Raw genomic sequence first — 25,947 nt, 5'->3', positions numbered from 1 at the left:
GTAATCTCAGAATTGAGGTATTTATTGTTCCACAGGAATAAAGATGTTGGATTGCACTGGTAAGGGTGTTTTGCGCATTTCCTGATTAACTCCAGTGCTGGATACCCAAGGAAATGCCACATCCTTCAACTACTTACCCTGAAAGGAGTAAGGAAGAAGATGAGTTTGCTGAGAAAGTTAAGAAACACAAGAGTATACTTAAGCCACATTTTTCTGACGAAGTAGGCATGGAAAGCTCACCTGGGTATTCATCTGGGGTGGCGCAGAACCAGGTCTTCAGCATATTGCAGGACATGCTCGGTACTTTCCAAGATTGAGCTCTTAGTCATAAAAATATATTTTACATATAAAAATACAGCAGATGTCCTTCCAAAAATCATATCTTAAGTGTTATTCCCTCTCATTACATTTTATACGTTCAGAAACAGACATTTGAAATATACTGTAAACAGTGCAAAAGACTGTTTTATATTTATAAACACACCCTCTGCGGTACCTTTAAGCGCCAACTGAAAGAAAAGTTGAGAAAGGTTTCATCCTCAAGAGAAATTCTGGTCCAAGTCGAACTTTTGTTTAGCAAGTTGTAAACAAACGTCTTAGAATGCAGAGAATCCTCTCATTTCTTTCCAGCTAAGGTAGTCTCAAACACATCAAGTCCTGCTTTGAAGTAAACCTGAGCTGAATTGATGCTGTTCAGTACCTCTGACAACGCTGCTTGAATGGTCTCATTTGACTGATGTAGTTTGCAGTGCTCCAGTGCCTCCAGCAGTACTGAGAACTGGCTTGTCCTTTCATCTAGTCTGTAAAGAATATTTCTAAAAGAGAACAATGGAGAATGGTAAACTTTTTTACTCAAAACAATTCATCAGAAATCATCAAGGGACCCTGCAAGTACCAGCCACACTTCACCGATGGTACATATTACGCACAGTAAAGCTGACCCATGGCCAACTGAAAGACAACTGCATATTTATGATTGCTTTGTAAACCGCATCTGTTCACTGACGTAGGTGCACATACCCCGAAACATTCACCAAATCTGTCAAAAAAATTTCGCATTCCTCTTTGACCATTCAAGATTTTATTCAAAAGCATGAGCCTAGACCTATCTCACTCCTCACAAAGTATCAGCTGGATTTTATTTGTTCCTCTCTAAAAAAAGTTTGGTTATTACTGTGGAGCTTAGGCACAGATTATTTTTGTTTCCTTTCTGCTCCTGTTATTTATTTCACACTTCAGAGGGGAAATTTTAGCTGCATCGAAGTCAATGGTAAAACTCTCACTGCCCTTAGCACAGCCTTTATTTCATCAATAACCCTCTGTGGCATCCGAACAAGAGCAACCTATCATTAGTGTCACATACTTGAGCAAGGAAATAAATGGAATCTACAGCCAAACCCTTATGAAAGAAAATCTGTGTTTTCCTCTAACGTCTGCAAGATTTCTTAATGGCGTGTATACAAACACATGAAAAGTAATGCCTAATTCCTCGTGAATGTCGGCTGTATCAGGTGTCGAAGGCTCAGAATTCAAAGCTAGTCAGTGATTTCACTGAGACACTGAAGCAGGCTATAAATGTTTTCTAAAAGCAGGTGCAATCATTATCCTAATTAGAAAGCATGTAAATATCATAAATCTCCACCCAGGAGCTCCTTTGACTGTAAACATAAGTGAGTGAAATTTGAAACAGGAAAGCTGCACGTGACCTGGTGCAGGACCTTATCCTTAAATACAAGGCAGGTGTTCAGGGCATGGAGAAGTTCTTCCACAGAATGAAACCAGCAAGCAAGCACGACAACTTAGATCCAACCTGACTGCAGAACAGAACGGGCCCAATGGCAGCTCCAAATTAGTAATAAAACTGCCAAGTACCTACAACACAGATGACCTAAAATGTGTATCTTCTTATATGAGTTAGCTAATTGCCAGTCTACAAGGGGGGACGGGAACAGAGTAGCCCAAGAAAATGACACCACAACACAGCTACAATCTTCTGCCAGTTTAAAAAAATGCTGTGAATGAGGGGCAATGTTTTCAAAGATATGAAATAACACTTATCCTCATAAAACAATTGTTCAGTCTTTATGTTTTTACGTTCTGATGTTGGGTATCGGTCTGAAATCAGCAACGTGCCAGAGGAATGATAGGATTTTTGTCCCAACAGCAATACTTATAATCATTTCAAGTGCTCTGCGATGCAATACATAGTGGTTTTAAACAGAGGAGGGAAACAGTTGGATTCCAGTGCTGCAGTAGAAGGATAGCTCACACAGCATAAATGGTAGTTTATCACTGATCTAGATGATTTCAACCAAAACAGTTTAGGAACACTCACAGGAACAGCTCAGTGGGGACAGAAACCTCCAGCCAGAGGGCAGTAACAAGCAGATGTGGCAACACCTTCTTCAGCTTGTACTGAGGAGGACAACTGCCTGCTTCTGCAGTTCCGAGCCGATGCTCCTGTTCCTTGAGGCCATGATGCAGCTTACACTCAAAAGGGACTAAAGTTATATTATGGACTGTCCCTAAAGTATCTCTATGATCTAGTAGATGAAACCTGTGCATGCTCAGAACCAGATAAATTCTTGGTTAGTTGTTTTTTAAGGATAGGCTGTGCAATGGGAAATACTGTAGGTTTCAAAGTAGGTATTGATTTTGCTCCTTCTGAAATCAATTCAGGGACTCCTGCTGAGATCAGTGACAGCAGAACTGGGCTTTTGAAGAACTCTCCCCTATACTTCTCAAGTTCACAGGGAGATAGAAGGCTGTTCACAGCCCCTCAAAGCCCTTGAACAGCAGGGGCAATGCTAGAGATAACCACAGTGTTTTCTACTCTCAGAGGGCATGTGACAGTCCTGTGTGGTGGCTGGGAGAGTTTGACTGAGCTACAACTCTGCTCCAAATCCCTACAACACTGGCATCCTGATCTATAATAGGATCCCTCTATTCCTTTACCGTGGGTAAAGTCAACTACCACAAATGTCGTAAGACAATAACCATCAGCAAAGCAACACACATTAACTTAGACTGCTAGAAATGAGACTCTCAAGACAGGATGACCTGAAGACAGGAATATTTGGGGACAGCTGAGAAAATGTTTGTGGTGAACAGGAACAGATCTTCCCCTACCCCACCTCCACATGTGCTCTAAACAAGGCGCACAGGCTAAAAGATGGTTTACCTTGACATACAGAGATGTTAATACAGTTTAACACTACTGCTGTGATTTTGGAATCACCTGCGATTCTGCAGTAAATCCACAGCAGGTGATCCACAGTAAGAGACAAGTACTCCTGGCCCATCCTGCCTGTATCATCAGCGTCTAATGAGAAAAGCTGAGTTGTTTGATGGATGGAAGAGACAAAGCAGCCTGCCCTCATAACTTAAAAGACTATCTTAACTTTTGCAATAGTAATGTGACTTCAGCATAGCCAACTGCATAGTATGACAGAAACTATTTTTTATTTTTATGTATGCAAAAAATAAGAAACATTATACGGCACCTGCTTTTTCAGATTTTCTGCTAGGAATTCTCACCAGGATCTTCTATTTTCCAATTACTTATCTTTGCTTGGCAAGCCATGCCACCCCTTTGTAGCATAAAATGATTTCTCTCTTTATGCATGTTCATGAGAGTCAATTTATACAATTTTACTTCTTATCTCTGTCCAAGCTTCATCAAATGAAAAAAAATGGCTGGTCCAGTTTATTACTTCCAAACCTTTACAAGTCAGAAAAGTGTTTGCATTAAAGATTACACATTGGCTGAAAAATAAACCCCAGCCATTTCATTGGCATAGATACCACTGTGACCAGAACATGCATAATGATACCAAGAGACTTCAACGTACACGGTGAAATTCAGCTACTTGCACATTCCTTATTACAAATTGGTTTTGTAGCCTACACCTCTAACCAACAACTGCAGCCTCTGGTCTAATTGCCAAAGTATCCACCTTCATCTTTAACTACTTCGATCTTACAAATGTAATTTACACAGTCAGCCTGACCCACACAAAACAAAAAGAGGCTCCCAAACAGAAAAGTGCAATACATTATTGATGACACTAATGAAATTACAACACACGTCGTTCATCTTAATGAGCTTGTCTCAGCGACACATCACACTGACCTGAAAAGTCTAACACTGAAGTAGGAAACCTAACTAATCACTTCAGGCAGCACCACTGAAAGAGGTAAGATGGCTCCGAAGGAAAGAACCAGCCATAGGAAACTAAAGCAAAGAAACTATAAAAATCAGTTCTAAAAGAACATTTTCTGTACTTTATGAGCCCTTTGCAGGCCTAGCAACATAAACATTATTGATGAAAATAATACCATTAGAGCTTTATGTTATCACAAATAAGGCTGAAATGTCACCCCCACCACACCAGAACAAATTTGCGAAATTCTTGAATGGCAGATCACACTAAAAATATACTGGTTTTAACACAACTTCACACTGTTTTGGAGATTATACTAGAACAACTGGACAATACAAGACAAAACTACATTACTACATTATTCTTGTCATGAAAAAGGATTGTTTGGCTTACAAGGAACGTTTGTGTGTAGGTAATGTACAACACAAGTTGAATTATTCAGGCACTTACAAAGAGGCTCCTACCTAAGAGCTTACGTTGGAGATTTTGAAAAGTAATTATTAAATTATTAGGACATGATGGCAAGTATAGAGTCCCACATGAAACGAGAGCAGGTTTTCTCTGTGGAATTATATTAGAATTGTTTACAGATAAATGCTATGAGCAGCCTCTGTCTATTCCAGTTATAACACAATGGGCTGTGACTAGAAGTGCTTCAACATCCCCGCAAATTCAATTTTATAAATCCCCAAATTACTTTTTCTTGTATTCTCCAAGAAAAAAAACACGCTCCAGAACAGGGATTCTCTGCTTTTCCCTTTCTCTTGATAATGTTCAGTTTTGAAGACGCTTTTCTTACATCCAGGAGTTTGTTTTCATTCAGGTTTGTAAAACATAAAATCTTATTAACTTGGCAAATCAAGAAATGCATTCTAATAATAATTTTTACATGTTGGGACTTCCAGTTCCACAGGGTGTTTATTTATTGTAGGACATAAAAATATTACAAATCCTTCTTCCCTAGAAACTGCACTAACTGATTTATGCTAGTTTACTTACACTACTTTGTACCTCAGAAAATGTTATGATGAAGGTACAGAAAACCTTCCCTTATCCTTTTTATCTCCAACAGAGCTTCTCATTTCCTCTCTTTCTGTCTTTAAAACTTTTTTGACACCCACACACAGTTATTTTATCTTACCGATTTTATTTTACAGCACTGTTGTGGCAGAAGGTTTATAATTATGAAATTATAGTTGCTAGCCATGTAAGACTAACTTTTATCAGAACATATTTTATGCAGTGGTGAACTGTCATTGTATGTTCCAGAGGAAGAACTTTTTCTACAATGCTCATTCCTTGCTGGATCGAATGGTGGAAGTCACTGGCCCTGGGCCCATGGGATCGAACAGTGAAGATGGGGATATGGCAGCCAACCTTTTAAGGCCACTTAGCTTGGCTGTCCTAAGTCCCCAGAAACTCAGCATGTCATATTTAAGGATCCAAATAAAAGCTGTGCTGTTCCTAACTTTTCCTCGCTATGCATCCTATCCTATTTTAAGAGCCATCAACTGCCTTCATTTACAGCTTTCATTTATAGGACTGCAAATTGTTCTACTAGCATATTATTACAGAAAGTGATATATTTAAATCACACAAACTCAAAGGTTTCTGCCAGAAAGAGATGTATTTGCATGGTACCAGCGGTTGATAAGCTACAGGTAATGTAGACATCAAACCTAAATAAGGTCTAACCAACTGAAAGGCATTTGAAAGGCATCGTTATGCGACAGTGGTAAACCAGATAAATTCTGTCCCTGCCAGAGAGAAATTTATCTTGCATAAGAGACAGGAGCTAGGACATCTCTAATTGAGTCAATTATAGCAAACGGAGGTTACAGTAAGTCTGCATTTAACAAAATCCTGTTGGGACATGGGACTATAAGGAGGTAATTATTCCAAGTGTGAATTCATTTCTGAGAGGCCAATTTAGAATAGGGCTTGTTAAAAAAATAAATCCTGATTTTGGCAGCTCTGTGAAGTGTCTTGAGGCTTGGTTTGCCTTGATTGCTTGCCAAACAAACAAAGGAAAAAGACGAGCCAAACTGGAATGATAGTTGGTTACAAGATACATTATCTTTTATTTCCCTAGTTATCTTGATTACAGTACTTTTTTAGAGGTGATGAACGCATTGTCATAAACCACACCAATCTCTTACAGGATTATGGCTAAAGCCTAACCAGCTGAGTTTTAGCTTGATGCACCTTGCCAGCCTTAGATCTTTCTCAAGGCCTTGAGGGCACTGATACATGTTGGAGCAGCCACTGCCCTGCTGGCCATGGCATCACGCCTGGCTCCCCATCCTTTAAGAAGCAGCTGCCCTCATCGCCCCCTGACAATCTTCACCAAAACAGGTGACCCTATCAGACCCGGTGCTATAAACACCCATCCTACCCCTACCTACAGACCTTCCCACATTTACAGCTACATGGGGATTGTTACAGTGCCATCTACCAGATTTTGATTTGTACGTAGGAGCGTTCAGAACCCTAAAGAGAAAGTTAAAGAACTATTAAAGTAATCAAGCCTAGTAAAGGTTGTCTGGGGATTTGTTTTTTGACCAAAACTGAACATTCACAGAAAACATTCACTTTTGCTTCTGTTCTGAAACATATAAGAAAACGATTCCTTTGGTAGTGGAATAATTACTGTCAACAGAAAAGACTGACATAAAATAAAGCTAAGTGAATGTTAATCTTGCTTTTCTGATAATAGGACAGAGCTCTGTGATGACTTGGAAAATAGTTCAAACGGGATACTGTATCTATGACAACCTGTAGCTAAACTTTTGCACTTTCATTAAATAAACAATAATTACTTAATTTCTTCCTTTTTTTTTTCCTTTTTTTTTTTGGACTTCTGTGGCTTAAGACAGCAAAACAGCTTCTAGTATAACATAAAATAACCAAGAACAAATAGAAGCTGGAAGCTTGATGCAAGTTGCTAATTATAAGAGGACTGATGTTCTGAAAGTCTGACGAGTTTACAGACTGAGTTTGAGTAAAATCAGGCTCCAGTAAAATACCTGTTTGCAAGGGCTGAACATCAACAACATACCTTGCTCTCAGAGTTTTCCCCTGTTTAAAATCTGCTGAGTTTAGGAAACCTATTTCTTTCTTTCTTTGGAGTAAGAAAGATCAGTAAGTAAGAAGAATCAATTCTACAGCTTCAATTATAGAATGAACAGAAAGGGAAAGAAAAAGCAAAACTAGGATGCATTTGTTCTTCATAGGTTGCAAGCGATTATTTATCATTGCTAAAGAGCATTCCTCTAATTAATTAGGCATGATTTTCTCTAGGGTTTTATAGAAATTAATTAAGCAACTTTATCTAGAAATTCCTGAAGAAGCCACAAAACACACCATCAGGCTCTGTGCTTTCAAACCCTATATGCAGCTGGTGAGAGAATGATGCATACCCCAGAGAGACGCAAGAAATTCCATGAAATTCCTTCAATATTTTTTCTCTAATTTCTTCGAACAAGGACTTGCATCTACAGTTAAGAGTGATGATGCATTAAATAAAATTAATATAACTATATTCTAAAATGTTATTTGCTGGCAGCAACTGGTATGAAATATACTTTGTTAAATTACAAATAATGTAGCTGTTGGTAACAAATGCAAGCATGCTGTTCTTTGACTGATTTATGCTACGCTGGCTTTTCAAATGAAAGAAACATATGCTTATGCTGAATAATTTGGAGGAAACTATTTTTCTTTTAAGGATGTCTCAGTCTGAAATACTCAAATTCAAAGCAGATGTGCTACTATTTTGAAGGATTTGAGGGAAGTGAGTTAATAAAATTATTTCCAAATGGCTCACAGCTGATGCTCTGAAGGCTTCATATGGATTTTTATTTAGAAATCATGTAAAACATCCGATTCCCAAGGAGGAATACCATCTCTAAACAAAGCAGCAAGCAGTGTCCAGTTTTTGATGCAGTAAACTAGCTTGACCTCGATCTCCAGTGCTGATCCTGACTATGTTTATCATCTTAATTAACTCCATACCATGAGATGCAAGACCATTATCGTCACAGCCAAAATCAGAAAGGTCATTAATGTAACTATGGATAAAAAATGAATTACAGCCTACAATGTTCTTTAAAAAAATGCCTAAGGTTATATTTTTATTACCTTCAATGCATACACACAAAATTAACACTTCTTTTCATCCCAGTTAAGATAATTTTCCTGTCCACAACCTCACCTCCCGATTTCTAAGCCCTGTGGCTTGGGTAAAATGTTAGTGGGGGGAGTGTTACAAATTAACGGCTCTTCCAATGAATTCCCCTTATTTTTGATTTGGGAAATGATCCTGGCTAATATTTAAAACATACCTGAGTGGTTCTTACCTGTCACGACCAAAAATGCGGGTCCATGTACTTCTCAGATCTAAAAAATGCTATTGACCCTACTCTTTATAAGAAAAATGAAATACCGTATAAAATAGTAGGTCTCTGTCATATTGAATAAATTCAAAGTCTAGTACTTAGTATAGCTTTGCGAGATCATGAACTATTTTTCTATGTAACCAAATATTATTGGCCTACCGAGCACCATAAGCACAGCCCTGAGTAACATCTGCCAGCAAGGAAAAACAAATGGAAACTGTATCCTAATCAAAGATTTGTCAGGTGTTGGCATGACAGCTCTTCACTGAGCCCACCAAACAGCCTTCTGTGAAAGGGTTTTTACAGCGAGCAGAACCGCTGTGAAACAGGCTAAAACATCTCATAAAGGCCACATATTCAAATAAATATCACTGTACAAAATCCCAGGTTCTTTTCAAGGTCCAGACCTTGCACATTCATGGAAAGCGTGAGGAATCATACATCCTGGATAAAGTCTTGACTTAATGGCCACCAATGCTGTGTTAAAGTACAACATACATCATAATATTCGCTGTCTCAAAACCATAATGGGTCTGGATGCACACTGCAGACAGAACTCTGCACGTGTACCAGTCAATCTAATTAAAAGGATGGAAGGAAATTCATGAGAAGTACATGCAGGAAAAATAAATTAAGACATGTACACCCAGGTTTATCATTCATATGAGGGAAGTGAAAAAGCTGGTTTCCAGCCATGACATAATCCCTAATTATAGTGGTTTTCTGCTTTTGCAGGTGTAATGAAAAGATTTTCATGTTCCCTGTTTAAATAAGCTTTAAAGTCAACCATAATTACATCTCTGCAGATGGCTAATTCAGTAGTATTTATGCAGCAAATGTTCTTTAAATAGTAAAAATTTACAAGACAACAAATACAATCATTACATGTACCAGTGATTCCAAAGGAAAAACCATTTCAATTGCCACTCAGATGGATCAGGTGTTTTGAGTATGAGCTACACTCACTTTACTGCATCTTCCCAATATTAAGGAAGGGCAGAATTCAGCACAATTATCAGTCATGAGAAAAATAATAACCATAGCAGGAGTTCGTAAGAGCATTATCAAACCAGTAATTGCTACTGACGTGTGCTAGAATAAATGTGTTGCTGCACACACGGATGAATGCGAAAGAGTCAATATCCCAGCAGATGAAATTCTATCTATCCGGCCTGGGTCAAGAATAACCACAGTGCCATTTAATCACACCCAGGTAGGCTGGGAGGACTAGGCCAGGGCCCTTCCCAAAGTTGCCCAGTGCTCATACTGCCAGAATATTGTTCCTAGAGGTCCATCATGAATTAAACAGTTCTTCCCTAACTCCGCCTGTTCTGGGGAGCTGCACTGGTGGCTAATGGTATTCTGGGGAATGCTTCTTGTACTATTCGGAGTCTCAGCTTCATTTCAATACTACGTTATGCTGCTCTGCTGAATGAGCAGATTCATGACTCTCTTCTTCCCAGCCCCTCAAATCCCATTTTGAGTAATCTGCACCATCTGGGTGAACAGGAAGTGATCTTAATTATGTCTGGCTGTGGGTAGCTGCTCAAGAGAGAAGGAGGCTCCTTTTCTCCTCCCACCCCCGCTATACCCCCACCTACCAGCTGGGTGCAACGCTTAAAAGGAATACAGTGAATAAAGTATTTTTGGTCCACCTTGTATCAAGGCTTTTACTCCAGATTCTGCTAGTGTTCAGGACTTAATTGGAAGCGTATCTTAGTTTGTACCAACCAAGTTAAATCCACATCATTGCTTGGCATGCCACTGACTAACCGATTTGTCTCTGGTTTTAGGATCAGACAAAAAATAACCTGGCAGCTAAGAATTGTGATTATATTCTTACAAATTGTTTTCTAATTGGGAGTGACCTGCAGAGGTGACTCGCTCTATTCAGTTTTTCAATAAACCCCACTTTTGACTATGTTCTAAGAACTCTGGATACTGACTTACAGTTGTCACCACTTTTATAAATCCTGGTCACCAGACATGTGGCGTCTATTTAGAGAGGCATACAAACCAAGAACCTAATCCTTTAATTCAATGGCTGCTAGCAAAGTCTGGGAGAAAAATCATCTTCCAAGTAAGCATTAACTAAAGATTTACCAAGCACTGGCCAGCATCTCAGCCGTTCTCCCAGGGCGTAGCTGCCACAGTTCACCTATGTCATGAAACTGCGTTTTGCCTTCCCATGTTCTTGGGAAGAACGAAAAACCACCCTTGGAATATTTCCTGTGATTTTTTTTGCCATTAGTAGTTCATAAAGTGAACTGAAACGGTGTGTCACTTCTGTCCTCAATACCCGAGTTTGACATCTCTTACACTTGCACAAACTGCAATCAGACTGCACAAACACTGCAGAGTCTGAAGGAAAGCAGAAGAAAATGGGAAGACATTTTAGGTGTAAAAAATGTATTTGAACAAATGTGTATCAGGGAGAAGGGAGCTGAACAAGAATTGCAGAGCCAAGAAATACCAGTGAAGGATTAGAAAGTGAAACAGGTAATACCACTTATCGTAACTCAATTTATAAATGTGGAACAATTATAGAAGAAAAAGAGATGCAAATTTAGAAAGATACAAGATACTAGGGTGAAAAGTCAGAGGGAAATTCACTGCTGTGCTATAATATGAAAATTCACTTATTCTGACTGACTGGCAAAATCTGAGGTATGCTATTCTGAAACCAGCACACCATTCTGTCCTTCTCCCCCAGCATCATTCCAGTACCGTATTTACAAACTGCACATGGCAGATAATAGGAGACAGAACATTATCTACTACTGCCAGTGCAACATGAATTGTTACAGTATTTCCCACACTGAGGATCACCAGCACCACATCAAATCACTCGCTGCTCCACATAATCCAGTGCAGAAAAAAATAAATATTCCATGTGTTTGGTTCAGGCCAGTCAAAATGACTCATCCATTACAACAAATTTAGAGGAATATTTTCTACTTGAAGCCACAAATGAAGAATTTGGGGATCTATATTACAATTATATAGAGTCTATATTATAATTCTGATGGGCAGAATTACTGCCCTCTGTAGAAACTCTTGGTGAGGGTTTTTGTTTCCCAGATGACATTGCACTACATGTTTACCCATGTCACTGCTTAAGATTAGCAGGACATCGGTGTCTTTAATGCCTGTCCTCTGTAAATCCAATAGGCAACTTGTTTATACATGGAGACGTAATGTGAGACTTTAATTTTCCTACTGAATATATCTCTAGAAACCAGAGTCTTAGGGCACGTATATTTTGACACCTGAGAATTGCTGTGGTTTATCAGCAAACCAGAAATAAATCCAACAGACTGGGTCCATATGTCAGGAATGTATATAACAGATCTCCATCTGAAAGGCAAACATTTGTTCTAGTGAGCAACAAACAGTGGCACGAGATTAGCAGCCATGCAAATTTGTGGTGCTAAAAGCAGATTTTGATTGTTCTTTCATTCCGCTGTAGCAAATTCAGGGTGCACCATCTATCATTGCTTATAACGAGTAATTTATTCAGGGCTTTACAGCATACTGATTTGTTGTAAGTTTTTAGCCCAAAGAAGTGTTAATGTCACACCTGGGTATCCATGATAAAAAGAAGCAAAAGGGAGAAGCCGAACTTGCACAAATAAGCAATAAAAACTGCCGGAGGAGGTGTTTCTTGGAAACACAGATTGCTTTCAAAATCCTTACTTTTCACCTACTTATTACTCAATTCACTCAATTACATGTACAGCACAATGGCCCTGCCAACAATGACATAAATAGTGGTGACAGATGCAGACAGCCTTAATGGACAGGGTAAACTTGGCAAGCTCAGACAAAACTCTTAAGTGAAAGATTTTACACACGTTGACTTTGATCCTTTAAAAAAATTCTTAAAAGAACTGCCAGTCAGGACTAACTGATCCTTAAGCAATGGTCCATTAAGAATAAAACCCTCCTAGCTGGAGCAGAAATGACAGCCTGAGGCCTTGTGTTCCTTTTTTGGACTTTGCTTTTGAAGACCAAAGACACAAACTTTGTTTTCAGTGACTCAGATTTGGAAATTTTGGTGGGAGCATCTCAGGATATTCTAGGAAACTGCATCCACCTATTATCAACAGCAACCATCAAATATGAAGATTAGGTTGAGTTGCAGACATGGACCTGAAGAAAGCGTACACTTTCAGAAAGAGAGGACATCTCCCTGCACTGTGTCCTCTGCCTGATGCACCATGAAGCTTTCTTGATACCTCGTTTCTTTGCAATATTATTACCCATTATTCCAAGGCCACCGACCCTTCAGCAGACAGGCACAGGCTCTCTGTGAATACCTAAGGAGTGTACGCACAGGCTTGACAGACACATTAGGCTGGCAGGTTGTCACAGGCTGTGGTGATGAGAAAATATAAGAAATATATTAAAATATAGAAGGAATGGGGGAAAAGGTCTTACTCATTCCAGGCAAAACATAAGATTTGAGCTGAATGTTTACAAACACCAGGCAGATACATGCTGTCGTGTCATCCATGACACTGTCGCTGGTGTCAGTGTTTTGGTAGGTATTTTTGTAGAGGGAAAAGCATGCAGAACATGACAGCAGACTGTAAGAGTTTTAAGGATTAGCTAACGCACAAAAGGCAAAGACGTTCAGGAAAAAGACAAAGAGGAAACACGGCTCAGCATGGCCACATTTGCCCGATGACCTAACTTACAAACAGTCATCTACAGAAATGAATGTTGTTCTTCCTTAGGAGCCATGTAGAGATTTGGCTAATCAGTGTCAGGCGGGTGTCAGTGAGTACTTCCTTGACCTCATCAGACAAGCTGCTTTCGCGGTTGGGAAACTGCCCCAGGTCTTTGCTCCCATCTGTGTTTGGTTATGGCTGAAGCGACTACCTGTGCTTTATTGAGGGTGAGAATTTGGTTTTTTCTTACCACATATGAGCATTCATAGAAACACCTCACACCTCTGCTGAGGCTGACCATCTCACTGAGAGGACAGCTTCCCCAAGATCATCATATTTAGGTTTTGGTTTTTTTTTTTTTTTCCTGTCTATGCCCAGTGCCTACAGTAATGGAACCTCAGTTCTTACTTAGCTCTGTATGTGCCACTGCAGTGTGATCTATAGTTGCTACTAGTAGTTGCAAAACCTGATCACCAGGAAATATAGAGAAATGTTCAGCACCACAGGTGTGGAAAGCAACACGTGGCTAGAGGAAAGAACCAAATATATACAAATGTCTACTGATTTCTCCATTAAAGTAACGACAAAACGTAAATCAAAAAATTATCATTATTGTGATTATGTTATGAGAAGCAAAGGCAGATAAATGAAAAATACTAGTAGATATCCTGTTTTGTCCTTAAACATCCATTTTGCAAACAGAAAGTAGTCTACCCTGGGTAACCACAGGGAATCACAGAAATTCTTCAGGTACAATAAAACTCAGAGATTCGTCCTAACCCAAAATCAAGCCCCAGGGTAATCTTTGCAAAGCTGGATAATATTTCTCAACCTGTTATTTTTCATTCTGCCTAAATTTCTGGATAAGACTAAAATAACCCTGATGAAAGCTGTACTTGGTATTGGCAGCTCAGTCGGAAATAGAGCATCATGGGGAAAGTATGCCACTGTCAAATTTTCAGTTCAATGTCATGGAGTTCAGGCAAGAAGGATAATCATCTAAACTACAGTGTTTACTTTGTATTGAACAACCTGCCAATTTCAGTCATCATTACATAATTTAGCCAGGATATCCTAATAGAATCATCAGAAATTAAAGTAATTTGAAACCTGTTAAATATGAATAATTTTACTGCGTGTTACAGATGAATACTGCAGCATTCATGCAAAGATATTGCCCTATGACACTGACTGGAATCGAAGCACCTATTTTTTAGATACATGTACACAGCAGGAGACTACAGCTATGGCAATGAGTGTACAAACCATACAAAAAACAATACAGAAAAGATGTATAAATTCCTCTGTAGTGGACAAGCACGAGTAGGCTACGACCCACCTCCAGCAATAAAGCAAAAAATCCACCTTTCATTTTAATTCAAGTTCTAGAAGAGAAAACACAGTACACATCCAGAGAGCTGTGAATTAGGAGAAACACAAGCCTAAAAATGATGCCTAAACTTCAGCAAATTTGTCAAGTACTTTGATTGAGGTTGAGAATATGAGTCCAAATGGGTATACAGGAAGCAATCATTTTTTCATGAAGAATACGTGCTTTACTGTGCACACAAATTCTTCCTTCAGAAGGCTGTAAATTACAGTATTTATGGAATCTTAATGATCTAAACACAGTTGGAGCCTGAAGGTCAAGGCTGCAAACTGCATCCTAAATTTCTGTTTACAGATGAAGCATAGTATTTATTGCTGTACTGCTTGCACTGCTATAGTTAAGGGGCTGCCAGCATTTCCATTATAAACCACTATTTCAGGGGTTTATAACTTGCCCATCAATCTTCTGACTGGGATGAAACATAGCATACAAGGTCCTGGCTGTGAGACTGATTTTTTTGTTTTCTTTACCAAATTACAAAAAGAAAAGCTTAAAGTTCTAGAAGAACAGAAAAAAAAAAAAAAAAAAAAGTAGATCAGGTTTTTAAAGTACTTCAAGTGTTCAGCACTGGGGCCCCCAATATAAGAAGGACATGGACCTGTTGCAGTGAGTCCAGAGGAGGCCACGAAGATGCTCAGAGGGCTGGAGCCCCTCTGCTATGGGCACAGGCTGAGAGAGTTGGGATTGTTCAGCCTGGAGAAGAGAAGGCTCCGGGGAGACCTTATAGCACCTTCCAGTACCTGAAGGGGCTACAAGGAAGCTGGGGGGGACTTTTTACAAGGGCCTGTAGTGACAGGACAAGGGGTAACTGGGTTAAATTGAAAGCGGGGAGGTTTAGATTAGATAGCAGGAAGTAGTTCTTCTGGGAGAGGGTGGGGAGGCACTGGGACAGGTTGCCCAGAGAAGCTGTGGATGCCCCATCCCTGGAAGTGTTCAAGGCCAGGCTGGATGAGGCTTGGAGCAACCTGGTCTAGTGGAAGGTGTCCCTGCCCATGGCAGGGGGGGTGGAACTAGATGGTCTTTAGGGTTCCTTCCAACCCAAACCATTCTGTGATTCTGTGATTCCTGTGATACAGCTTCAGAACACAAAATAAATGCATATAACTGCCTCAATTAATAGAAGGACTTTCAATTCCTAAAAAGTGAAAAATAATCCAAATAAAGACATTGTTAGATGCTTTTCTTGAACAGAAAATACAGTATTGCATATTCTTAGTGGCAGGAAAGGAAATCAGAAATCTATCACTATCTTTCATTCTGTGTGCATTAACGGTAGAGCTACACTACAATTACACACCTTGGCACAGTACAAAGAAGGCATTCTTTTTAAGTAAGTGTCTAAATGATAATACACAAGGTGTACTTTACTGTTATGTACTCCAGACGATGTCAGGTAAAATAATTAAGAGTAAAATCAATCCAAGGTTTTCTCAAAACTCTGAAGTAACCTTATCATGTACTGTAAAATCCTGTATTAAATGTAATGAAATCAGGAGGGGAAACATTATAAAATTTTCACTTCCACGCTCTCTATTTTGCCAGTGTGAATACCGCGCCCTGTGCCAAAGCACTGCTGAGAGCAGGAAGGTGAAAAATCTAATTCATATTATACATGCATATCTAGCAATTACATCTTGATGAACAACAAACTTTATACTGCAAGCACTGCAAGAACTCAAATATTAGAAAACCTGAAAAATTCCTCATATTGGAATCCTCAGTTTTGGTATAATTTATTCTTACAAATAAAGAACCGGGCCAGATTCAACAATGTGCCGTTGTGCTGCAACACAGACTTATTACATTGTATTAAGTAGTTTTATGGCTCCCTTGCAACACCATACCAGTTCAGACAAGAAAGAAGTGCTTAAACCTGGAATATTAGACTTAATCACATCTTAGTTCTTTTCTTTCTATTATAAACCCAGTCACAGCAGAAATGGAGTAAATTAGTCCATCCCCATATATCACTATTATATTTTCTTTGTTACAGGTGGAGGGATTTTGTTCACTGACGCTGTGGAGTTCACCACAACTACCTTGCTGCTCTTTCGTTTTTGTTAAAAGATGACTGAAGGTGTTTGATGCCATGCCTAATGCTTGGAACAACCTCTTCCTCCTGACACTGGAGCTTTCAGTTTTCTTCCAAAGCCTACTCTATCTATTTTGTGCCCACTTGAAACAACAACTTGCACAAGAGATTTGACAGCTTTTCCACCAACTGCAATGAAATACTGTTGTACTACTTCAGTTAGTTCTGGTTGCAAGTACATTTATATTCCTAAATAACATAGATGCCTCATTAATTCCTGTGTCCTGGCCCCTGTCTGTCCCCTGTGTATGTACGTCAGCTCACCTCCAAGCTCTCTGGTTTGAGAACGCCAACCAGTTTTCCCTAAGGTGAACCTGGGGTATGGCTTCGGGGACAGTTTTACTGGAGGAAGCCTCTTAATGGGCAGTATGGATGAGCCATCGGCTACCTCGAGCCGCAGAATCCTTCAAAATAATCCCAGCAGGACTGGTGAAGTCAAACAGCCCACATATGCCCCCACTCCATAGCCCAGGGCATTCAAAACATACCCTTGGGGTACAGCCATGAGACTCCGCGTTGATGGGCTGCAGTACAGTGCTTCAGACAGTTTGCACATGCACATGCTTTATTACTTCTCCTGAGCAGCCAGAGGGTCAGGCATTGCTCACGGCACGCTAGGCTGATTCTTGCTTTTCCAACTTTTTTTAAGCACGCTGATTGCCACAAGTTCTTTTTGCAGAGGAATATGTGGTGACAGATACAGATCTGTGGACTTCTTTCTTAGAAAGTGAAAGATGGAATGATTATGGCATTGTAAAATCAACCTGGGTAGTGCAGCTGAACACATACTGGAGAGTAATTCTGAGCAGAGACAAGATGTTATGAATGGTGACTGACTGAGGCCCTCTCATTCACTCTACTGAACCGCCTCTGACTGGTTGAAATGCACCCAAGAACACTGCTATATAATTAAATATGTTAAATAATGCTACACAATATCTTGTATAATCCTGAATTTTCAATGAACTGTAAAAAGTTTTAAATAAAATATAGGTGGAGCTTGTCAAGCAGTATTAGACTTCAAACTGTTTTCTTCTCCTGCCAGCTTACTGTACCGTCTAACACAAGTATCTGTCATGCTGCCTGCGCTGCCATCACACCGTGCATCTTGTTAGCAGTGATGTCATGACAGAAACGCTACAGTGCTGCATTCTAACGACTCCTTGTATTGTAAGGAATTAATGCTTTCTGCAGAAAGGATGAGATAGGAGAAAATAGCTTTAATCTTGGATACCCACCAAGATTTCTGTTTTTTAAAGAGCATGACAGTTTTGCAAACCAAGCAATGCAAGACTGCTATTTAGGCTCCAATGAAGAACGTGCTGAACACCATACCTGTACAGTCCTGGAGGAGCTCGATGAACCAGGAAGCTTTTCTCCAAGCTTTGTAGCACGTCATTGAGCATCCTGACCCTGACTGGAGCTCGCTCCTTGGGGTCATTAGCTGGGCGCATCTCGTCTGACTGGAATAATTCTGCTGTGTCCCTCAGACGTGATGCCACTGCAAGCAACTGAGGAACGTCCACTTCATCACCTAGGAACAGTAAGAGCAAGACAGTTGCTGGTGATTCAGAGAACATCACTTATTACTCTTCTTTACAAGTCAAAATTAATAGTCCAATTAAAACCTGAGCCTCCTTTCCCTTGTGAGGATTATGCAATGGAAGAAGGAAAGCCATCGATCATTGTGCATAAGGTCTGATCTATTTTTCAAAGAAGATCAATTTGGGCTGTGGTATTTTAAGGTCTAACAAGCTGTGAGGAATGATTTGGGGGTATAGCTTGAAATCTACCATCGGAAAAACAGGCATGCAGGAAGTAACTGTTATAAATCAGTAACTACAACATTCCTTTCTGAGACAGAAGCTATTCAATGCCATTTGATGCTACTGCTCTCTACATCTGACAGCTTGTGCTTGGATTCCATAATGACTGCTGCACAGAAAATCGTAATAGGCAGAGTTTAATTGAATTTTGTTCAACATCTTAGAAACCTAGAGGTTAACAACAGTTGTAGTGGGGATGTCAAATTGTTCCTCTTAATCACTTAAATCATATGCCAATGAACTAACTAACACTTTAATTGATATCTAAATGTATATTCTAATCCAACCAGTATCTTCAAAACTTTTTAAACTTGGAGGGTCAACCGTTACTTACTTTGTAATCCTATACAGACACCAGAAGAATAAAAGCCCACAGCACTTTGGAGCACACAACAATTTTGGTATTCCTCTGTTTGCAGTGCAGAAAGAATAATGTGACGTGTGAATTGTGGCACTGTGAATGTGCGGTCTATTCCCACCCGCAGTGCAGGCGAGGAGCTTGCCCTCCATTCCCACTGCGGGCACAGGCCGTTGATTTTTACATGTGCATGGAGAGAGAAAGCAGAGCCTGAACCTACCATGAAGTCAAAAGCAACATCAGCAGCAAAAACATTTCCAGGATGCAGAAATGATCCCTAATGCCGTGATTCACTTCGCCTATTAGGGGCAAGGAAATCAACTATCCTCCAAGCTTGCACATGAGGATTTAATCAAGACCATTCAGCTTCAGAAGCTGTCCACCTTCAGCTGAACGTAGAGACCTTGGTGAGGGCAGGATCTCAGTGACTGAGATGATTAATCCAAAGTGGTTAAAGACACAAGTTAAATGAATACTAAGGTCCCCTGTCTAACAGATATATGGAGAGATCGGAAATAGCAAATGGAGAACATCAACCCATTTCTCAAACTATTTACGAATGGAGTCTGAAAGGTGAGCATAAAACAATGGAAAAAGCACGTAGGAACAACTAAGAAGATTCAAGGAAATGTCTGAACATGACAAGTTCTCCCTTCTGTACGGAAAAAGAGATTTGCTATTGGATACATTTCAGCAAAGGGAGAGGAGTTCATAGATCCTCACGCACTCCTGTCATTCAGCTGACTAACGCATTCCAATCCAGCAAAACATGAAATGATCCAAAATGCATGGAGAGACAGATGATGCTGGTGTAAGAGAAACTGTCACATTTCCTCAGCTATCAAGATGAATTTCAACAATGAACAGAAGCTCCCTGTGGGAACTGGAGTGAGAGAAGACGGTTTATGTCTGTCTCAGTTTGGAACAAGGTTGCTGTGTCAATGGCTCTTGACCAATCCACCTTTCCTTAATATGAATGGATAACAAGCACTGTAGTACCCTGATGTACAGGACTGGTATCTTTCTGATTAAGTCTGGAGTAATTTAAAGTCTGATTAAGTTATGTTGCCGCCTCAGAAAAATAGTCTCCAAACATTTTGGATATTTTGCAAAATATCAATATCCTCAATTTTCAAATCCTGTGGAGCTGAAGAACTCGTGATATCGCTGCATGTAATCCAAGCACTGTGCATATTGACCCAAGTCCCAGAGTAAGGTATGGAAAGGTTTGTGTTCAGCCCGTTAGAAAGAATCCTTTGTTTTCAACAAAGCACTTCATATTCTAAGTAACACATACTTATAATGTTTATTCTGACCATTATATCCACAATTGTAAATGCTAGCTATACCTTTTCAACAGGGGAGGTGAGATAAAGGGAAAATACACAATTCTATATTTGGAAATAAAGCCAACCAGACCACCCTTTTAAACATAAAATTCCTATAAATGTTCTCCCTTCTCCTCCACAGCATGCATTTTGCCCCTAAACCAACCACATTTTACTTTACATTCATGAGTAAAAAGCACTGTTTACATCACGCTCTGAACCAGTACTCATTATGAAACAAACACCAAAGCCCTTTTTTAATACTTCAGCACAAAATCTCTAAGTGTCCATCGCTAGTGTTACCACAGAGAACTTGGGACATCGCTTTAAGGTTATCACTGGTTTTTACCACAACCCGCTGAACTTCACTGCCAAAGGAAACTGATTTATGCTTTTCTCAAGTTGTGAAGCTGGGAGTGGAAGGGCAAATGATTCTCAAAGAGAAGGATGTATTAACTAATAATGTATTAAACATCTTGTAATGCTTTTACAGAGAAAATTAAAAAACAAAACAAAACAAAAAACTGCAAGTGTTACTTCACTCAAGAGAAAACAACGCCACATTATTAGGTTTTGTATGCTCTGTCCTTTTGTCTCCAGTATGATTCATGATGAATCATCTAAGCTGGTTGTTTAGTTAAATAAAATTAATAATAATAATATTAACAATAATTAATTTTATTAACAATAAATAATGAATAATATTAACAGTAAATAAAATTCTAAGTACAGGAAAGTGACTCAAGAGTACGTATACTCTTGATCAGAGAATTATACTGTTGAATTTCATTTCACTTGCTAAACATAACTGGATTTTATGCAGAAACAGGTTACACCAAACAGATATTTATTTTTACAGACTCTGAATATAATATCCTTTCCCTCTGTGACTGATGGCTCTTATGAAAAGTACTGCTAGAGATTTAACATTTTTAACTGTTTGTGCCCTCTGGTATGAACACACTTGCCTCAAGCACCTACGGGAGAATGAACACAGACGAATCAGCAGTTTAAGGCATGACGCCTGCTCTCCATGCATGTGAACATGGGTTTGCGTGTAAGAGAGAGGGGAAAGCGCTGGAGGTTTGGATTAGTGTGCGCATTCACGATCAGCTATGGTGTGCTGTTGTATTCACCAGGAAGGTTTTTCATGCTGTGCAAAACTGGATGATCAGGCCTAGCAGTGGAAAATCTGTAAGGGAAAGCTTTGTAGAAAGTACCCTAAAGGGGTCAGAAACACAAATAAACAGACATCCTCAGTGCAAAGAATATGCTGCCATCAGCTTCAGTTGTGCTGCCATCACTGCTGCTGCCCAGGCCAACTGAACGGGTGTTGCTACAAGTCTGTTCAAAGAGGCTACTGTTAAAAAGTCATGTTGTAACACATCACTGTGCATGTCAGCGCAGAGGAGGTCATCAATGACTTGGAAGAGAGGTGCTGAAACAGATATGGCCTACTGATAGAGAATAGATACTCATCTCTCCCTTTCAGTACCAAGTGTTTTGTCCATGGAAAAGGTATTTTTCTGTGATTTTTTTTAAAGGCCGTTGAACGGTTTGCCAGTAGTAATAAATAACATCCTTGAAAGGATTTTGAAGACAAGATGTCAATGTCTCATTGCACAGAAGGTATTTCTATCATATATACAGATAACTAACTGTTGCATTTTTCACCTCTGTAGCAGTCAGGAATAATGGGTGGGAACAGTAAAGAAGGAAACTTTCTGAACATTAAAGACAGATGGAGAAAGTAACTGTGAAAAGCACCCTAAATCATCAGGGAAATATGGTCAAGCAGGTAAAATGATGCCAAGCTGAAGACTAGCAGATAGCTGTAGGCAATGAGTGTGCAGCCATCAAGAAAATGACAGATATATGTTTCTGTATTGATTTTTCTAAGGACGGAGAGTTTAGACTGATGTTTTGAAATGTATGGGTTGAACCAGGGCTGTGGAAAGTCATGCAGACTTTCCTGGAAACAGCTTATCATAAAACAGATGATTTTTAAACTTCGGCTAGCGCTGCCTACCATTATCACCCCAAGTACTTCAGCTGCTGTAACATCTGTAAAACATCCATTCTGGGGAGAAGAAAGGGCCTAACTGATAGGAAGTAACACACAACTCACACCACGTCAGCCAAAGAGCTTTAAATCACAGCTTTTGCCCTCCCTATACAGGGAACACCAGAAAATCTTAGCCCCACTTAATTTGTTTCCATAGGCCGCTCTCAGCCAGTACCTGGTTGATGGTTTAGAGCTGATCTGATGTGCCTGCCAGCTGCAGCAGCCTGTGATGAAAGACACAACCAGGGAATCTGAGCATGTGTGCCCAGTGCTCCTCAGCCACAACCTATGGCTGGGGCAACAGATCTGCGCGAGTCTTCGTCAACTTGCAATAACGAAACAACATCAACCTCGAGAGCCAACAGCACCTAAGCACATGGCGAGCGTCAGCCATGGTTGTCTTTATTTTGGTGAATGGTGTGACTGAACTTGTACTGCCAGTCAGTCAGGTGCAAAGGTAGAGAAAGGCCCTAACGAGACACTAACACTTCCATCGTCAGTCACTGGAGCTTACTGTAATATATACTAAGTTTCTAAGAGGCTCAAATACAGTGCAAGATACGTACTGAATACTTACATAGAAATACTTACACATTTGAACTTGCATATACACACAAAATGCTGCCACAGAAGTGCTTAAGAGAACCATTTCTATCATTCACACACCAGATGTGAAATCTGGTCTGTGCCCTACCGCCAAAGACAAATTGGGTTTTCATAGCATGAAAGGCACAAACCCTGCACTGCAATGGGCAGTTAATGAGAATATTTTAAATTGTCAGCTATTTATGAATTTCTCTAAAATATCACATCTGTGATCAGAGAGATAACAGCCTGAATAGCCCCAGGGTCCTGGATTTTGGTCTTGGAACCCATCTTGTATCATTTATGATCATGAGGGTTCCTGTTAAACATCAGACCATCAGCAGATGCACAAGAAATGTCTCTCCAGTCACAACCCTTCTTTTTCAGGAAAACCCAAAAGCGGTAGTTTGTTTCCAAGAGTTCAGGTGTGTGCAGGCCAGGAGAACACATGTCGCTTAACAGCCATTTCCCCACCTTTCTGAGGAACGTGCCTCAAGCCAGATGTGAACATGTTGTGGATGACATTTCCCTATAACCTGCCAGCCAGCCTATCCTGAATGTAAGAAATGTTTATAAAGTGCTGAGTAACACCCTATTGAATTTAAGAGAGCTAACAGCACAGATACCCACCACATTACAGAATTAAATCCTTTGGAAACATCAACAAATGCTATATTGACAAATACTAAGACACACAGCCTTTTGGGAGGACATCCAGGAGACTGCAAAACTGTGGCTCAAGTGTTTACACATATGATTTAACTGCAAGAATGTCCAACAGGCAATAAAACCTGTGTTTAAGTGACTGGTTGAGCCACATCACAGAGGCACAAAATCAAGCTCAATGAACACATCCCCTAGCACGTCGTGAACATTTCCCTTCACCTTTTCTACATCTACAGTTTGCATGGAGTTGGAAAAGGAAATTATTTACTAAGACAATGCAACTTTGAACAGGCAATCTCAGACAACACAAAATCTTTTGAAGAACAAAGAAATCCATGAGTCATGTTAAAAAGTACAACTTCTCATCGAAGTAACCAGAAAAAAGACCATTGTTTTATTGGCTTCCAAAATGAAAATAAACTGTTATTTGACACAAGTCAGAGATAGATGAGACATGAAAGTCTTGAGAAAAGTCATTAAACAAACCTCCAAAGTGAACAGCTGGAAGAAGATTTATCCTGCTGGCCCTACAGCCTAGAAAATAATTTTCCCTCCCCTGAAGTGGTGGAGATAAGTGATTTAACTGACGTTAGAGGAAAAAAGTCAGTTTAAATCAACATTTCCTGTTGCTCAAAATAAAGAAAAAAGGGAGAACAAGAGCAGACTTCTCATGCTCAGTTGAAGGAATACCAGCTGAGCCACACTTTGTATTTGATGATCATTCCCTGCTGTGCTTAGGTTGAACTAAACCAATGTTTATATGGCACAACAGAGCTAAAATTACTTACCTTTTGGATGCTCAGTGATTCCCGACCAATGCTAGCCTACTGACTCCTAGGTCTTGACAATGATGGATGGCGAAGATTAAAGAAAAGGTATCATACTTCTATGAATGTGTATTACAGAAAAGTGATACTTTATACTGTAGGGAGTGAGTGAAATGCAGGGGCAACATCTCAAGACTGCAAAAAAATCTCTAAGTTTGAGATAAGATCTCACATTCTAATAAACTCTATGTAACGTTTTGGTGTGATTTTATAGAACTTACATTTTTATTTAACAGATCAGCTTGAGAGTTCCATAAATGTATGGAGAGAAAAAGTATTTTTGAAAGGTCTGGGCACACTACATGCAATCTGTATCAGAGACACAAATGGAGATGAGGAAATAACAACATGGTTTTACCACATTTTTCCACTGCAAGGTCCAAAAAAGAGCATCCTTTGAGGCAGTCTTTCAAATTTCACAGGTATTCTGACAGAGGTATATCTTTAACCATTCCTTTTAAATTCACTGACTTCTGACCAGAATACCAACTTCAGAAATATGTCCATTTGTACACATTGAAGGAATTTTATGTTAAGAGTTTGGCAGCTAAATTACCAAAATATTTAATCTTCAAGGACTAAGCTTCTTGTGCACTCTCCACATCCAGCCTAGTTACAACTAGACACTTTGAAAAGGAAGGAGAGTTGGATCTCATCGGAATACACTAAAATACAAGGAAATGGTAAGGGAAAAGGGACGGAATGGGAGGAAGAAGACAGAAGATTCTAAAGGAGAGAGCTTATAATGCCTGACACTGGGTTAGAACACAGATTTCCGCTCCCTCCTTAGTCCTCAGGACTGTAGTGAAGATAGATAGTCTTTTCATAATTGATAAGGAGGAGGTTTATTTTTCTTTTGTAGTCTGGACAGTAGCAGAGAACATCTTGGTAACATACAACGGGGTTAGTTCCTTATAACATATCAATATTTTTCTACCAACTGTAGAGAAAAAAGAAAAATAGAACAGCCTCCAGAGACAAAGGAAATGCACAACTGCACCCTTTAACTGTGTTACCTTAAACAGCTCAAGGCAAGGGCTATTGGCTTAACTGGGTTCTGTTGTCAGCATGGGCCAAAAAGAGTGCAGAATGCTTGTACTTTTACCAAGCCCTAAAAGGCCAGAAGACAACAGAAAGAGCTAGAAATGAGAAGCCAACAAAGGAGTATTTTAAACGGCTCCATAGCCTTGATGGAGTGGTCTCACATCAAGGCAATCATCCCACACCGAGCAAATCCAGAGCCTATGAGAAGTGTATCTGCATCATTTCCCAGTTACCAGTCCCTTCAGTTTACCTTTCTCCCTAACCTCAACCCACCATCCCAAACACACCAAGACCAGTTTGAAATACAGAGCTTGCAGGGTCTCAGTGCTTAATTAAATCAAGTAATACATTATTGGTAAATTACCGTGGTTTGTCACGCTTGAAAAAAGAGAAAAGTTAGCATGCGCTGCCAACAAGGTGAGTTAGCAGAATAACCAAACAAGGAAAACGACTGTGAAAATTACGGAGTCGGTGGGAACGGGATTAGAAGCCCTCTCTTGCTTGCACTGAACAAAACCTTGAAGGGAATTACA

At 39.7% G+C, this 25,947-nt stretch overlaps 1 protein-coding gene across 1 annotated transcript in view; it reads right to left on the bottom strand.

The window, feature by feature from the left end:
* Positions 1 to 616: 616 nt before the first annotated feature.
* LOC104509686 (inactive N-acetylated-alpha-linked acidic dipeptidase-like protein 2) overlaps positions 617 to 25,947 on the bottom strand; it is a gene marked incomplete at its 5' end in the record, with an annotated part of 109,742 nt that continues 84,411 nt past the window's right edge. The window contains 2 exons of the mRNA XM_010151715.1: positions 617 to 815; positions 18,051 to 18,249. Of these exons, the coding sequence (XP_010150017.1) occupies positions 617 to 815; positions 18,051 to 18,249 (398 nt within the window). The remainder of the gene's footprint in view (positions 816 to 18,050; positions 18,250 to 25,947) is intronic.

The sequence above is a fragment of the Eurypyga helias genome, unplaced genomic scaffold (genome assembly GCF_000690775.1).
Source record: "Eurypyga helias isolate BGI_N326 unplaced genomic scaffold, ASM69077v1 scaffold2645, whole genome shotgun sequence".
Lineage (NCBI taxonomy): Eukaryota > Metazoa > Chordata > Aves > Eurypygiformes > Eurypygidae > Eurypyga > Eurypyga helias.
This window is presented reverse-complemented; position numbering and strand designations above follow the sequence as displayed.